General features: G+C 44.9%; 2 protein-coding genes and 1 pseudogene across 3 annotated transcripts in view; 2 read left to right on the top strand and 1 right to left on the bottom strand.

Annotated features, from left to right (window-relative positions):
* Window positions 1–565: 565 nt before the first annotated feature.
* Window positions 566–8,568, top strand: LOC114477436 (uncharacterized; annotated as a pseudogene).
* A 2,235-nt stretch (window positions 8,569–10,803) lies between these two features.
* LOC114477782 (trypsin-2-like) lies at window positions 10,804–12,492 on the bottom strand. Of its 2 annotated transcripts, none has more exons than XM_028470385.1 (5): window positions 12,386–12,492; window positions 12,118–12,265; window positions 11,761–12,020; window positions 11,137–11,273; window positions 10,804–11,059 (listed from the first exon to the last, which is right to left on the bottom strand). In XM_028470385.1, the coding sequence occupies exons 1-5, from the start codon at window positions 12,432–12,434 to the stop codon at window positions 10,907–10,909; spliced, it is 747 nt and encodes a 248-aa protein (XP_028326186.1). In that variant the 5' UTR covers window positions 12,435–12,492; the 3' UTR covers window positions 10,804–10,906. The 2 variants fall into 2 exon arrangements, with proteins under 2 accessions (XP_028326186.1, XP_028326187.1); XM_028470386.1 differs by having other exon boundaries at window positions 12,118–12,262; window positions 12,386–12,482.
* A 2,069-nt stretch (window positions 12,493–14,561) lies between these two features.
* The window catches only part of LOC114477781 (trypsin-like), a 1,835-nt gene continuing 904 nt past the window's right edge, over window positions 14,562–15,492 (top strand). Inside the window, exons 1-3 of the mRNA XM_028470383.1 lie at window positions 14,562–14,621; window positions 14,696–14,855; window positions 14,987–15,085. Of these exons, the coding sequence (XP_028326184.1) occupies window positions 14,567–14,621; window positions 14,696–14,855; window positions 14,987–15,085 (314 nt within the window). The 5' untranslated portion in view covers window positions 14,562–14,566. The remainder of the gene's footprint in view (window positions 14,622–14,695; window positions 14,856–14,986; window positions 15,086–15,492) is intronic.

Below are 15,492 nucleotides of genomic sequence, written 5' to 3'. Positions count from 1 at the left end.
GTGATTGTGTGCTGGTTCAGACTCGGTAGCTCCGCGGCTACGCCGCTGTCTCTTTTCAGTGATTAAACGGCTACGGTTAATCTGCTGTGTTGTATGCAGCTCTGTTAGCATCGTTAGCGGACCTCCCAGCACGTTGCTGCTAAGCGGCGGCCGGTGTTGAGTGTGTCATCGCCGCGCAGTGTGCACGCTGCGTTTGTGGTGTTGCTCCAGTTAGATTCACTGGGAGCACAGTTAGATCACTCCAGGCCGGTGCGCACGCTGGCCTGAGTGAAGTTCCTTCATTGAAGACGCTGCAGCTCGGCGGTTATCAATACAACTATTATTAATTTAATTATTATTGTATATAATTAATATAATTATCATAATAACTATTATTCATAATAGTTATTCATACTATAATAATTTGTGTAATTATTATTCATATAATAATAATTGTGTAATTGTTAGTCATATAATAATATTTGTTTAATTATTATTTATATAATATTATTAATAAAAATTAATAATATTAATTACTATTAGGAAGAATTGGAGAAGAATGGACTGCCATTTGTGTATCTCCTGCATGGCCCCCCTTCAGGCAGAGGACGGTCACGATCAGTGTCCTGCATGCCTGGGCATTGACCACCTAAGAGAGGGGGTGTCCGGTAATCCGTGCATGAACTGCAGTTTTATGCCTCATGCACTGCGACTCTCCAGGTTGGCTGAGGCTGAGGGCACAATAGACCTGCCCTCTTCAGGTAGAGACAATGGCGTTGCTAAGCGTGCCGGCACAGCGTCTGGCGATCCTCCTCGGAAGACGAGGAAGGTTGATGCTCTGGCTAATAAGGTGGATGCTCTCACCACCGAGTTTGCTCAGATTAAGGCCATCCTGCTTAACCTACAGGCAGAGCCCTTCGCGGCTAACCCTGTTGCAGGTCCATCCCACCTTCAGGAGGAGGATGCGCTGTCGACGGCAGCATCATGTACCCTGTTTGGTGACGCTGACGGCAATGTGCACGGCCTTGGCACGCCTTGGGTTGGATGATGCCCCGGTCCCTACCCGAACGGCAAATGCTTTTTTCAGGCAGGCTCCCAACACCTCGGCCTTTGTGGTGCCTCCCTCTGACCCGTACATGGCGGAGCTCCACAGATGCTGGCCTGACTCGAGGGTTCTCTCCCATCATACAAGCGATGGCTGGGCTCTGGCAGCCATGCATGATGCTGGTAGCTATGGCTTGGAACAGCTAGCTCCAGTAGAGCCTGCCATTGCAGCCCTGATAGTTTCCCCAGATGAGGCTGTGAGACCGGATGCACGCTGCCCCCGGCCTCAGTGCAGATTGACTGACGATCTTCTGACTCACAGTTATAACATTGCTGCCCGAATGGGACGGTTAGGTAATTCTCTGTCACACCTGGTACTGGCTTTGTCGAGTACCTTGCAGGATTCCGGGGGGGAGCCTGCTGCTCAGTCCCTCAGCGATGCCTCATTGCAGACATTCGCGTTAATGACCAGGGAGCTAGGCAGGCTAATGTCAACGATAACGCTGGCTCGGCGCCAGGTCTGGTTCGCACAGTCCCCTCTATCTGAGCCATGTCGCAGAACACTGCGTTCTCTTCCGGTTGTGCCGGGCCAGAGCTTTGGCCCAGCGGCATTGCAGGCCTTGGAGCGTAGCGTGCAGGTTGGCCAAGCAAGGCAGCAGTTTGCCAGTTTGCGCCAGGCTCCCCTTGCCCCTCCTAGGCAGGGACATTTGGCAGGTATGGGTGCAGATCGCCCATACCTACGGCCGACTGCTCGTCCGTCTGGGCAGCCCAGGGGCCTGCACATCACAGTGCCAGGAAATCGGCAACGCCGTGCAGCCACACGTCCATCTGCTCAGGGGCCAAGGGGTTCTGCACCAAGTCGCCGCCCTGAACCTCAGGGGCCGGTCGTCGGACTCTTTTTCCAAGAGCAGCTACTCTGCTGGGAAGAGCAGACCACAGACCCTTGGGTGGTGTTCACGCTATCCAGAGGTTACACATTACAGTTCCGATGCCGGCCCCCTACATTCAGCGGGATCAAACGCACTGTGGTCACAGATGCTGTAAAATCCCTTGTGCTACGTCACGAGGTAGTCACCCTTCTGGGGAAGGGTGCCATCGAGCTAGTGGAACCGGAGGCTTGCCTCAGCGGGTTTTACTCCACTTATTTTCTTGTGCCCAAAAAAGAGGGCGGATTTCGCCCGATCCTGGACTTGAGGGGGTTGAACCGGTTTCTCAAAGTTCTCCCCTTCCATATGCTGCATGTAGCAGATGTCCTTCGGACTGTCTCAGCAGGAGACTGGCTGGTGACGGTGGATCTGAAAGACGCTTACTTTCATGTTCCCATTGCCCCTCATCACAAACCGTTCCTTCGTTTCATGTTCATGGACAAGGTTTATCAGTTCAGGGTTCTGCCGTTTGGGCTATCCCTGGCCCCTTGAATATTTACCCGGTGTGTGGCAGCTGCTCTGTCACCGTTACAGGCCACCGGAGTTTCAATACTCCCCTATCTGGACGACTGGCTCGTCATTTCCCCGACTCGGGAGCAGGTGTTGAGGGACACTGCTGCTCTTTTCAGTCACATAGGCAATCTAGGCCTCAAGGTGAATTATGCCAAGAGCAACCTCGCACCCAGCCAGGTGGTGAGGTACTTGGGGCTTGTGCTGGATTCATCAGTAATGCGGGCCTCCCTCTCTCCAGAGCGAGTCTCCGCCATCCTCGGCCTTCTACGGCGTTTCCAGCATGGCGCCCTCCTGCAGTATGGCCTGGTCCTGCGACTCATGGGGATGTTGGCCTCGGCATCCATGGTCGTACCACTGGGGCTTCTAGCACTGCACCCGTTTCAGGTTTGGATGAACAGCCTGCATTTAGACCCCAGCCGCCACCGGCACAAGGTGGTCAGAGTGTCTGCCCAGTGTCTCCTTTCCCTCCGACCCTGGAGGAGGGAATACTTAATGTCGGGTGTACCCATAGGGAGGGTAGCCTCCCGCCGGGAGGTTGTCGAGACGGTAGTGTTGTGGTGGTCAAGACCGGTCTTGGTCTCGAGACCGGTCTCGAGACCAAATTTTAAAGGTCTTGGTCTTGTCTCGGACTCTGAAGCATTTTGACTCGGTCTTGTCTCAGACTCGGGATTTTCCGTCAAGACCGTTAGAGACCAGCACTAATTCCTGCTATTTTTAAACTTTTTTATAATGTGATAATAACAAGGAGAAGAACGGGATAAAACAATCCTTTATTCATTATTTAATCCACCCTGTTATAATGACCACAACCTTCCTTAATGTGACTGAGTGACGTGTGTGACACTCATACGTGTGTGGCTACGGTGTCAGTTTGGACCGTGGAGAGCAAGGTAGATATGAACTAATCACCGGTAAAAATCCCAGTAAAACTCAAGAAAACAATCACCAGTAATAAATATTATCTCCCTGGTAAAGACAGTAGCTCTAATAACTGGTAAAATGATAAACTGGTGATATTACAGTCTGTGAAGGCTGGATAGGGGACGCACTTACTCTGCTTCTGGGTCCTAGTGCCAGCCGAGCGGTGAAGCCTGTTCAGTTTACCGTGTTTACTGAGGTCTGTGTGTGTGTTTAATAAGTCTGTGTGTGTTTAATAAGTCTGTGTGTTTAATAAGTCTGTGTGTGTTTAATAAGTCTGTGTGTGTCCGTGTGAAAGTCTACATGTTTATGTCTCTGTCCATTCATTCTTTTCATTATATCCATGTTTTTTAAGGCTTTATTACATAATATCAGCTGTAGTCCGGGCCGCCGCCATCTTGGATTATGTCGTTACCAGCGCGTCATTAACGCAGAGTTGCACGAGCATAGAATGAGTCAAATAACTGTAAAGAGGTTTAATATTAGTCTATTATCTTTTTAAAGTGGTGTTTTTTTTGTGTCTTTAGACTCTAATTACATTTATGTATATAATATGTTCCCCACAATATAAACAGGTTCACAATATAATTATTATTTATAGTTTCTGTTTCCACTGTATCCATAATAATAATAATAATTCTCAACAAGAACAATTGATTGATTTGTCACATGACTGTTCCAGGGTTTGTTTTATTTAGTTTCACATCTACCTGTAGATCTATGTTTTTTACACTGATGACAACTTGTTTGTAGTTTTTTTTCAGAAAGTTTCACTTTTACAGTTACAGTTGGAAACCTTTGTTAATTGAATATCCTAGTTATATTACAGTAACCAAATTAAACTATATCAACTAAGTGAATTAATAAAAATAACCTGTTAAAGGCTTTTTCAAACTAAAAAAATATCTTATGAAATCTGTGACCTGTTGACCTGCACAACTGAAAGAATCAGAATCAAGAATCATTATTTATTGGCAGAAATGTTTTTAAACACTTGCTGTACATTCAGCTGTATATGTATGTATATGTATATGTAGAATAATTGTGAATTTATCAGTAGCAGTAGTAGTTTTAATATTTTAGTTAATTTTTTTCCAGGCACCTTTTTTGTCCGTCAAATGTATTTAAAATAAACTAAAAATAAAGAGAGAATGTTTTTTAACTGTCGAACCTTGTCATAATTTTATTTATTTATATATTTTTTTAAATTGAAAAAATAATGTTTATGGTCTCGGTCTTGGTCTTGACTCGGTCTCGGCTCCCGAAAGTCTTGGTCTAGTCTTGGTCTCGGTGCATTCTGGTCTCGGGCAAGTCTTGGTCTCGGATAGTGCGGTCTTGAACACAACACTACGAGACGGACGCCTCTCATGGGTTGGGGTGCTGTGTGGCAGTCCAGGACTGTCAGGGGCCTGTGGAGTGCCCAGCAGAAGCGGCAGCACATAAATGTGTTGGAACTTCAGGCTGTATCTCTGGCACTCAGGCACTTTCTCCCTGTTCTGAAAGATCGGCATGTTCTCGTCCGGTCAGACAATACCTCAGCTGTGTACCACATCAACCACCAGGGCGGCACCAGATCTCTGACGTGTCTTTTTTTTTTTGAACACTTTATTTAAAGATTTTTCAGTTTTATACAAACAAACATTTAAAGAATCAGGGCTTGTTCAAACTTATTTTACAGAGATTTACACCACAATGCCAACCAGCGGCACATGAGCCCTCAACTTGCGAAAAGAAATCCATAAAAATAGATTACACACACACAAAAAAAAAACATACAAGTCAATACAATACGCTGCACAAACCAACTCCTCAATGATTGAATTTTGCTTTACATCCCACTCAAGTAAAAGGCAAACCTTCAACATAAGCAATGAAGGGCGACCATGTCCTATGACATTTATTTATTGACCCACGTAAGCTGTACCTTAAATATTCCATTTGCAGACACATCATCAACTCTCGTACCCACTGAATAAAGGAAGGAGGTTGTACGTCCTTCCACTTTGTTAAAATGAGTCTGCGGGCCAAAAGTGATGAAAAGGCAATGGTACTGGTCTGGTATGTATTCAATCCATGTCCACTTGGGACAACACCAAACACTGCGGTAATCGGATTGGGATCAATCTTTCTGTCACACACATGTGAGAAAGCATCAAATATAGAACCCCAAAACCCACCCAATGCCACACAGGACCAAAACATATGGCTCATGGTGGCGGGCGACTGTTTGCATCTTGGGCACGCATCATCAGAGGTAGCGTATATTCTAGCAAGCCTGGCCTTGGTGAAATAAGAACGGTGAAGAACCTTAAACTGTATCAAACAGTGTCGTATGCAGATGGACGTTGAATGTATAAGCCCGATACTTAAATCCCAGGTATCACCAGATATTTTCATGTTTAGGTCTTGTTCCCAAGAAGTCTTCACCTCAGCCAAATAAGTAGGGTCTATGTGATGCAACGCATTGTATATTTTGGAAATCTGTCCTCTGGAAATAGATTGTAGCTGCAAACAGTCTTCAAGGGGGAGAATGTATGGTTTGTTTAGATAAGTGGAGGAACGCTTTGATGCAAAGCTACGGGCCTGTAAATATCTGAAAAAGTGAGATCTGGGAATATCAAATTTTTTTGCTAAGTCTTCAAATGACATAAATGAGCCATTAATAAACAGATCAATGAAAAACACAATCCCTTTTGTTTGCCAAATTTTGAAACCCGACTCATTTAAGGCTGGTAAAAAAGAAGGGTTAGAAGTAATAGGAGTATAAATAAGGATCTGTTTGAAGGAAAAGTGGCGACGACATTGAAACCAGATACTGAGAGAATTTTATTTTCCCCTCTAATGGCAATGAGGAACACATTAGAGCTATGGGTGTGGTTGGAGGACTAGAACCATGTTCCATAACAGACCAAAGTGGGGCGCCACCCTCTTTAAATGTGCGGAGCCAGGTGGAAAGTTTTACAATATTAGCTGACCAGTAGTAATACATGAAATTTGGTAGGGCAAGGCCACCTTCAGCTCTAGAACACTGTAATCTGGATTTCCGAATCCTTGGGCATTTCTGATTCCATATAAATGAAGTCACAATACCATCATTTTTTTAAAGAACGTTTTGGGAAGAAATAAAGGCAGCATCTGAAAAAGATACATGAATTTGGGCAAAACGACCATCTTAACAGTATTAATACGCCCGGCAAGAGAGATGGGTAAGACCGACCAGCGCAACAGATCTGCTTTGGTTCTATCAAGAAATGGGGTGAAGTTATATTTAAAAAGACTGTTATAGGAATTGGAAATTTGTACCCCCAGATATGTAAATGATTTTTCCTCAATTTTGAATGGAATATTTATATAATCCAGGTCTTTAACTAGCTGGTTTATGGGAACGAGTGTACTTTTTCCCAGATTCAACTTGTACCCTGACAAGAGGCCATACGAGGCAAGCAGTTCCAACATTCTCAGGATAGACTCCGCCGGGTCCGTTATGTACAAAAGCAAGTCGTCCGCATAAAGAGATAATTTGTGAATAGCTCCTCCTCGACTAATCCTCCTAACACCTTCATCCGAATGCAGTGCCACGACCAAAGGCTCGATTGCAATATCGAAAAGCAAGGGGCTCAAGGGGCAGCCCTGGTGGGTACCTCTATATTGTGGGAAATAGTCTGAAACAATATTGTTAGTCCGAACTGAGGAGAGTGGCACTGAATATAAAATCTTAATCCATGATATGAATTTTGGCCCGAAACCAAACTTTCTCATGACCGATAACAAATATGGCCACTCCACACAATCAAAAGCCTTTTCGGCATCGAGAGAGACAATCACTTCAGGCTGATCTGTGGAGTGGTCAGAATACAAAACGTTGAATAAGCGTCGAGTGTTAAAATAGGACTGTTGATTTGCAATAAAGCCAGTTTGATCTTCGTGAATGATTGTGGGAGCGATACCTTCAAGGCAGAGTGCAAAAATGTTTGTAAGAATTTTATAGTCCACATTTAGTAGACTGATTGGCCGATAAGATTCACATTTTTGAGGGTCTTTATCTTTTTTTAGTAACAGATTGTGGCTTGGGACAATGTTTGTGGCAACTTATTATTTGTATGTATTTCTAAAAACATATCACAAAGTAGGGGTGCCAACTTATTTGCAAATGCCTTGAAAAAAATCACACGAAAACCCATCTGGACCTGGCGCTTTGCCGCTCTGCAGAGACCCCATCGCCTTTAAAATTTCAGCTATGCATACAGGTCCCTCAAGTGACTCCTGTTGATTTGTCGCAATTGTAGGAATATCTAATCTACCTAGAAATAAATCTATATCATTTGTTGTACATGCAGTCTGACTGGTGTAGAGCTTTTGGTAAAATGTCTTAAAAACTGTATTAATCTCTTTAGGGTCAGTTGTTGTTCGACTAGAGTCTACTCTGATTTCAGGTATTGAGTTACTTGAGACCGACTGACGCAGCTGATGCGAGAGAAGTCTATTGGCTCTTTCTCTATGTTCATAAAGCTTTTGCCTTGTTCTGAGCAAAAGTTTCTCTGTCTGTTTAATTGAAAGGGTTTCAAATTCAGATTGCAGCAATAGTTTTCGTTTGTACAGATCCGGAGATGGATTACTAGCATATTGTGAGTAGATCTCTGACGTGTCTGCGGGTGGCACACCGGCTTCTCATGTGGGCTTACCCCAACTTCCGGAGCCTCCGGGCAATGCATGTTCCTGGTCTCGGGAACACTGCCGCGGATCTCCTCTCCCGTCAGAAGCCTCCGTCCGAGGAGTGGAGACTTCACCCAGAGGTGGTGGCTGTGATATGGGCCACGTTTGGCAGAGCAGCAGTGGACCTCTTTGCCTCAGAGGCGACGACTCACTGCCCTCTCTGGTTCTCTCTGAGAGAGGAGACCAGCCCCCTAGGGCGGGACGCCCTGGCCCATACCTGGCCAGACGGCCTACTTTATGCATTTCCTCCACTCCCCCTCATACCAGCAACGCTTCACAGGGCTCAGCAAGGTGGTCTCCGCCTGCTTCTGGTTGCCCCATGCTGGCCAGGAAGACCATGGTTCCCGCTGTTGCTTAAACTCCTGGGGGGACACCGTGGCGCCTTCCGGAGAGGAAAGACCTCCTGTCTCAGGTCAACGGCCGCATATGGCACCTGAGTTCAGGTCGTCTGAGGCTGTTCATGTGGCCCCTATAGTCGTGGACCCACTTTTGGCGTCCTGCGATAGGGCGGTTGCCCTCACAATTTTGAACTGTCGAGCACCATCCACCAGGGCGCTTTATGCTAACAGGTGGAGGCTATTTGTGGAGTGGTGTCACACTCACAACGAGGTGCCGGGGACATGTTCAGTGGTGGCAATACTGCGTTTCCTGCAGTTAGTTTTTGACAAAAACAGGACTACTTCCACCCTCAGGGTGTATGTGGCTGCTATCTTGGCCAATCACACAAAGGTGGATGGCCAGACAGTGGGATCACATTATCTGGTCAAGCAGTTTTTGAAAGGGACTCAGAGACTCAGACCACGTCGGGTCTATGGGTCGCCAGCATGGGACTTGCAAGTTGTCCTTCAGTCCCTTTCCCAGCTGCCCTTTGAGCCGCTGGGACACACTGATTTGAAGTGGTTGTCTCTCAAGACAGCCTTTCTTCTTGCTGTGGCTACGGCAAAATGTGTGGGGGAGCTCCATTCGCTGTCAGTGAGCCAAGCATGTCTCCGCTGGAAGGCTGATGGCTCTGGGGTGAGTCTCAGGCCAAATCCTTCGTTTTTGCCCAAGCGGTTGCCCCCTCATCATGTGAACCAGCCTATCGAGTTGGCTGCCTTCAGTCCTCCGGGCTCCTCTGGGGGGGAATGGCGAGCCATCAACACTGTTGTGCCCCGTGCGGGCGCTTAAGGCTTACATGGAGGCGACAGCTAGCCTACGAACGAGAGACTGCCTTTTCATCTGCCATGGAGGCTGTAGAAAGGTAACCGCACTTTCTAAACAGAGACTCTCTCACTGGGTAGTGGAGGTCATTCAGTATGCCTATAGTGCACTGAGCATCCCGGTGCCTCAGGGCATAAAGTGCCATTCTACTAGAGGCATGGCCGCGTCATGGGCCGCCTTGAGTGGCGTTCCCCTGCAGGACATCTGTGTTGCAGCTACCTGGTCCTCATCATGCACCTTTGGACGTTTCTACAAGGTGAACGTTGCTGGTGTCCAGCCTATGGCAATGGCTGTGCTGTCCACAGCTTCAGGCCTTGAGTAGGTGAGGATTCTTTCGTGACCTTTCTGGTATAAGTCATCCAGTGCTTTAAGCACCGCCTCTGGCGGTCAGTAAGGATGAAATAGAATGAGAGTTATGTATGTAACTACGGTTCTATGAATCCTGGATGACCGCCAGAGCATCCTGTCACTCAGGATCCTTGTGTCCTCGCGAGAAGATTTTGACAGGAACAGATCACCTGATGACACCGGTAGATATGGACTCTCCGGGTCATCCAGGGGTCACTGATGACTTTGTTGATATAATTACTCGAACTGCGCATGCGCGAGATGGAACATCCAGTGCTTTAAGCACCGCCTCTGGCGGTCATCCAGGATTCATAGAACCGTAGTTACATACGTAACTCTCGTTTGTTCCACTTCTTTGCAGCATAACAACTAAACACAGCATCACCATGGTTACTGTGAGCTCTGGGCTCCACTATCTGACCTGTGTCCATAGATCTCAGAGAACTGCTGGGTTCATACCTGACTAACATCTCACTGATGTATTCTGGACCAAACCCATTCACACATTTATAACCAGCAGCAGAACTATACAGTCTCCTCTGAGGCTGACTGGGAGCCATTGTAAAGACTTTTAAACTAGACTAATGTGTTCTGACCTCTTTGTTCTGGTTCAGACCTGAGCTGCAGCGTTCTGAACCAGCTGTAGATGTTTGATGAAGACTTTTCCAGACAGTGTTATATAGTGTATCAGTCTATCACATGGTTTGTATATCTATTGTTGAATTGACTTTTAACTTCTTTGTTCCGTCATTTGTTTTCAATGTAATTTATTGTAAATGGTAAATGGACTTGATTTATATAGAGTTTTATCACCACTGAAACAGTCTCAAAGCTTTACATATCAGCTCATTCACCAGTGGGACAGGACTGACATGCAAGGCACTAGTCGACCACTGGGAGCAACTTAGGGTTCAGTGTCTTGCCCAAGGACACTTCAACACATAGTCAGGTACTGGGATCGAACCCCCAACCTCTCGATCAGAAGACGACCCACTACCACCTGAGCCACGGTCGCCCATTGTCTTATTCTTTGTCTTATTGCCTTTTACTTGTTTAGGAGCTCCATATTTATAACATATTTACATTGCTGCAAAAAATAGATGTTTAAATGTGAATTGTACCTATGAAATAAAAAAAAAATTAAATGTAACAAACAAAGAAATGTGTTTGAACTGTATTTTATTGTATTTTCACATCTCTTTCGCTGCTCAGATCTCCTCTTGGATTTCTTCAGCCATTAATTTTCATGGTGTGGAGATTAGAGTTTAACTGTATTTGGACAGTGTTTCTTCAATCCAGGGCATCAGTGAACACACCTTGGTGTACACACCAGGGTAGTTTGGCAGAGCACATCCCTGACCCCAGGAGACGATTCCCTGCAGCTCCCCGTTACACTCCAGAGGACCCCCAGAGTCACCCTGCAGTCATCATTAGTTAATATTTAGGATTATTATTAATTAGCACCTGCTTTATTATCTCCAGGATCATTAATCACCTGACAGGCATCTTTGCCTCCCTCCAGGTATCCGGCACACACCATGCGCTCAGTGATCATTCCAGGATACGAACCTTCACAGTCCTTATCGGACAGAATAGGAACCGTCACGCACTGCAGCAGAAATGGGTTGAACACTGTTTGGAAAAAGAATACAGAAGAAACTGGGTTTATGTTTCAGCCCCAAAATAGACATTTCAAAGAAAATCTTAGTGTCATTCAAACTTATATCCTTCAAAAAATCTCCCACTTACCTACTTACGGACTGATACCCTATAACCATGTGATGGACTGATACCCTATAACCATGTGATGGACTGATACCCTATAACCATGTGATGGACTGATACCCTATAACCATGTGATGGACTGATACCCTATAACCATGTGATGGACTGATGCCCTATAACCATGTGATGGACTGATACCCTATAACCATGTGATGGACTGATACCCTATAACCATGTGATGGACTGATACCCTATAACCATGTGATGGACTGATACCCTATAACCATGTGATGGACTGATGCCCTATAACCATGTGATGGACTGATACCCTATAACCATGTGATGGACTGATACCCTATAACCATGTGATGGACTGGTGTGGTGTATCCATCACCTTGGTCAGAGTAGATGTTCCCCCACCCTGACACCGTGCACTGGGTCCCTGGGAGGGGGCAGGCCTTGGGGAGGGCGATGGGCTTCACGTAGTCGTTGACAGTCACAGGATGAACCAGCTTCATCAGCATGATGTCATAGTCCAGGGTTTTATAGTCGTACAGATGGTGCCAGTAGATTTTCTCCACCGACATGTACTGTTCAGTTCCCTCGTTCATCCAGATGTGGTGGTCCCCCACAACGGCTATCTGAGCATAGGGGCTGAGGGGGGGAGGGGGGTAGGGAGGGGTGGTCACCAACACAACAACACCATCATATCAACACAAACACACATGTAAAACAACACAATAACACACACTTCTGCCAGCAGTGTGCGGCAGAGAGGATCCACTGCTGGTTGATGAGGGACCCTCCACAGTAGTGGTACCCTATGTTGATGGACACCTGCCAGGGCTGAGCATGACGTGCACACTCCCACCCCCCCACGATCTTATCGTCTGCTGCTGCTGCAAAGAAACCACACACACACACACACACACACACACACACACACACACACACACACACACACACACACACATTTAATTTAATGTCCAATAGAAAGTCTTTAGTTTAGTCATGTTTACCTGAGGCTCCAAACAGCACCAACAATAGCACACCTAGCATCACCGTCATATAGATAATATCTATAATATATAAAATATATATTATATTTATAGGGTACAGAGCTGTGTGAGTGAGACTCGCCTCAGGGAGAGAGCTTTTATAGCCTCAGGAAATACACACTTCTACTGCTCTTATCAGCACACACACACACACACACACACACACAGACACACACAGACACACACACACACACACACACACACACACACACGCACACACACACAGACACACACACGCACACACACACACACGCACACACACACACACACACACAGACACACACACGCACACACACACACACACACACACGCACACACACACAGACACACACACGCACACACACACACACGCACACACACACACACACACACACACAGACACACGCACACACACACAGACACACACACACACACACAGACACACACACGCACACACACACACACACACACACACGCACACACACACAGACACACACACACACACACACACACACACACACACACACACACACACACACACACACACACACACACACACACACACACACACACACCCGTCTGTAGCATAATACAATAATGTTTCTCTTTCTTTACTGTTTATATTGTTAAAATTATAGGTTTTTTTTTTAAATATGTGTGTATTATTTATTCATTTTTTATTGTTTTCCACTTACAGTAACTTTACGACTGATGATCATTTCACACACAATGAAATGGTTAAATGTCTGGTCTGGAAACAACAGGTGGTTGATTTCTCATCCACGTTGACCTTAATTCATGATGAACCAACAGCAGTGAAACAACAACCTGACCTTCATCATCATCATCATCATCATCATCATCATCATCATGTCTTTATTTACTTTTTTAAAACATTACTATTTTATTAATCAGACACTTTTACACAAAAACAAGTTAAAGTTACTGATCTCACAGTGATTGATTAGGTTGGATTTGAACCACTAACCTTATCAATATAAACAGGTTTCCTTAACCGTTTGGCAGGAGGTTCTCTACCTTGGGGTCAAGACCCCATTTGGAGTCACAAGACACTGGGAGGGGGTCTCTAGATGCCTTCAAGAAACTAAGAATATTTTCTGAACAATTTCAGCCCATTTTTGCTTATTTTTACCCTTTTACTGCAACTACACCAAACTCACCATATTTTAACCTATTTTTATGACTTTTCATTCCCATATTTTTGCTTCTTTTAATGTATTTCTGACATTTCTACATCATATTTCAATGACTTTTCTGCATTTTTCTCCACTTTCCAGACATGTTCATCACTTATAAACCCTTTCTACCACTTTTACACCTAATGTCACATATTTTTACCCATTATTGTCACTTTTAACCTCTTTTCACTAGATTTTGTTATTATTTTTTGCCAGTTTAAACTAACTGTACTAATATTGATACTTTGAACCCCTTTTACCACTTTTTCTGTCTGTTTTTATCTACTCTAATTTACAACTTTTAACCAATTTCTGTGGTTTTTAAAATCCCATTTCACCTCCTTTTCTACCATTTTTGGTCACTTTGAACCATTTTATTAGTGATTAAAACCATGATTTCCATCTTTAAGATGATTATAATAATAATAATAAACGTTCCTGGATAACAGTGGATATTATTCAGATGAATAAATAAATGTGGTTATCACAGATTCATAGAACAATGGACCATCATTTTACTGACTTTATGGATGGACCCCAAAAATCTCTCCTTTATTCCCCCTTATAGATGGTCCTGTCTCCACATGACTGTTCTTCAATGTTCATGTCTGTGTTCAACCACCTTCAGCTACAGCGGGGGTCCCTGCTCTATGGGACCTTTATTTTGGAGGGTCCCTGCTCTCTGGGACCTTTATTTTGGTTGAAAAAGTTAAGAACCACTGCTTTAGCACCAAACATAAATGCTGTAGTTATTTCTTCAACAGCTGCTGAATGTGTTACACACTTTACACACTACAAGGTGTGTGTGCTGTGATGTATCACATGTGCTTAAATAACAACATTATGATAAGAAAGCTGATAGTGCCAAGCGTAGTGGGTGGGGCAAGGGGAGGAGGGCGGAGCCTGAGCACTGTGTGCTGCTGAGGTATAAAAATGAACCCTGGTGGTTCTAGGTATGTTCTCCATGATGAGAGGTCACCTGGTAACCCTGGTTCTGCTGCTGATGGTTGGAGCTGCTGGTAAACACACACACACACACACACACACGTTTACATGCACGGTCATAAACATGTGGGTCCTCTTTGTGCTACAGCGGCGGCGGTTCCTCGTGGAGATGGAAGAATTATAGGAGGAGAGGAGTGTGAGCCTCACTCTCGTCCCTACATGGCCTCTCTCAACTATGGATACCACTACTGTGGGGGGACGCTCATCAGCACCCAGTGGGTGCTCTCTGTCGCCCACTGCTGGTACAAGTGAGTATTAGTTACTCTCTGTTGCCCATCGTTTTATTGATCAATAAAAAAGATGTAAAAAGTTGAAATGATGTATTTAATATAATAACATATAATATAATTATACATGATTTATTCCTCATCTCTTTCAGTCCCTACGCTATGCAGATTATCCTGGGAGAACACGACCTGCGTGTTTCTGAGGGCACGGAACAGCTGATGAAGACTGACACCGTCATCTGGCACCCACAGTGAGTTGGTTTTATGATTATTTAATCAGATAAAAGCCTCATTGAGATTAGAAATAGAGAGAGCTAGCATGGCAGCAGCAGACACAGTTACAACAATAATAAATACATTCATACATCAGTTCATCATCAACCAGCAGCTCTGGAAACACCAGCTCTAAACAAGATGTCGTCAGAATTAGAAACACTAGCTCTTAACAAAGATTTAAATTCTCCAACAGTGACCAGATCTGTTAGTTTCATATCCATCTAAAAACTGTTCCATGAAGCGAGGGCGACATATTTAAAGGCAGTTTTACCCACTTCTGTTCTGACTCTGGGAACAACTATTTTAATAATCCTGAGACCGTAGATCATGACAGTTACTAGACCTGATCAAATATGTGGTCAACTAAGAATATATCAATGAT

This window comes from Gouania willdenowi, chromosome 16 (assembly GCF_900634775.1).
Source record: "Gouania willdenowi chromosome 16, fGouWil2.1, whole genome shotgun sequence".
NCBI classification, from domain to species: domain Eukaryota; kingdom Metazoa; phylum Chordata; class Actinopteri; order Blenniiformes; family Gobiesocidae; genus Gouania; species Gouania willdenowi.
The sequence above is the reverse complement of the archived record's forward strand: the minus strand, read 5'-3'. Positions and strand labels throughout refer to the sequence as shown.

What these genes read in the sequence shown, in the direction of transcription:
- LOC114477782 (XM_028470385.1), bottom strand. Translation starts at nt 12,434, where the DNA reads ATGACGGTGATGCTAGGTGTGCTATTGTTGGTGCTGTTTGGAGCCTCA. An exon ending in GAACATCTACTCTGACCAAG is followed by an intron (nt 11,274 to 11,760) that starts GTGATGGATACA and finishes TTTTCCAAACAG; the next exon opens with TGTTCAACCCATTTCTGCTG. An exon ending in GAGGCAAAGATGCCTGTCAG is followed by an intron (nt 11,060 to 11,136) that starts GTGATTAATGAT and finishes TGATGACTGCAG; the next exon opens with GGTGACTCTGGGGGTCCTCT.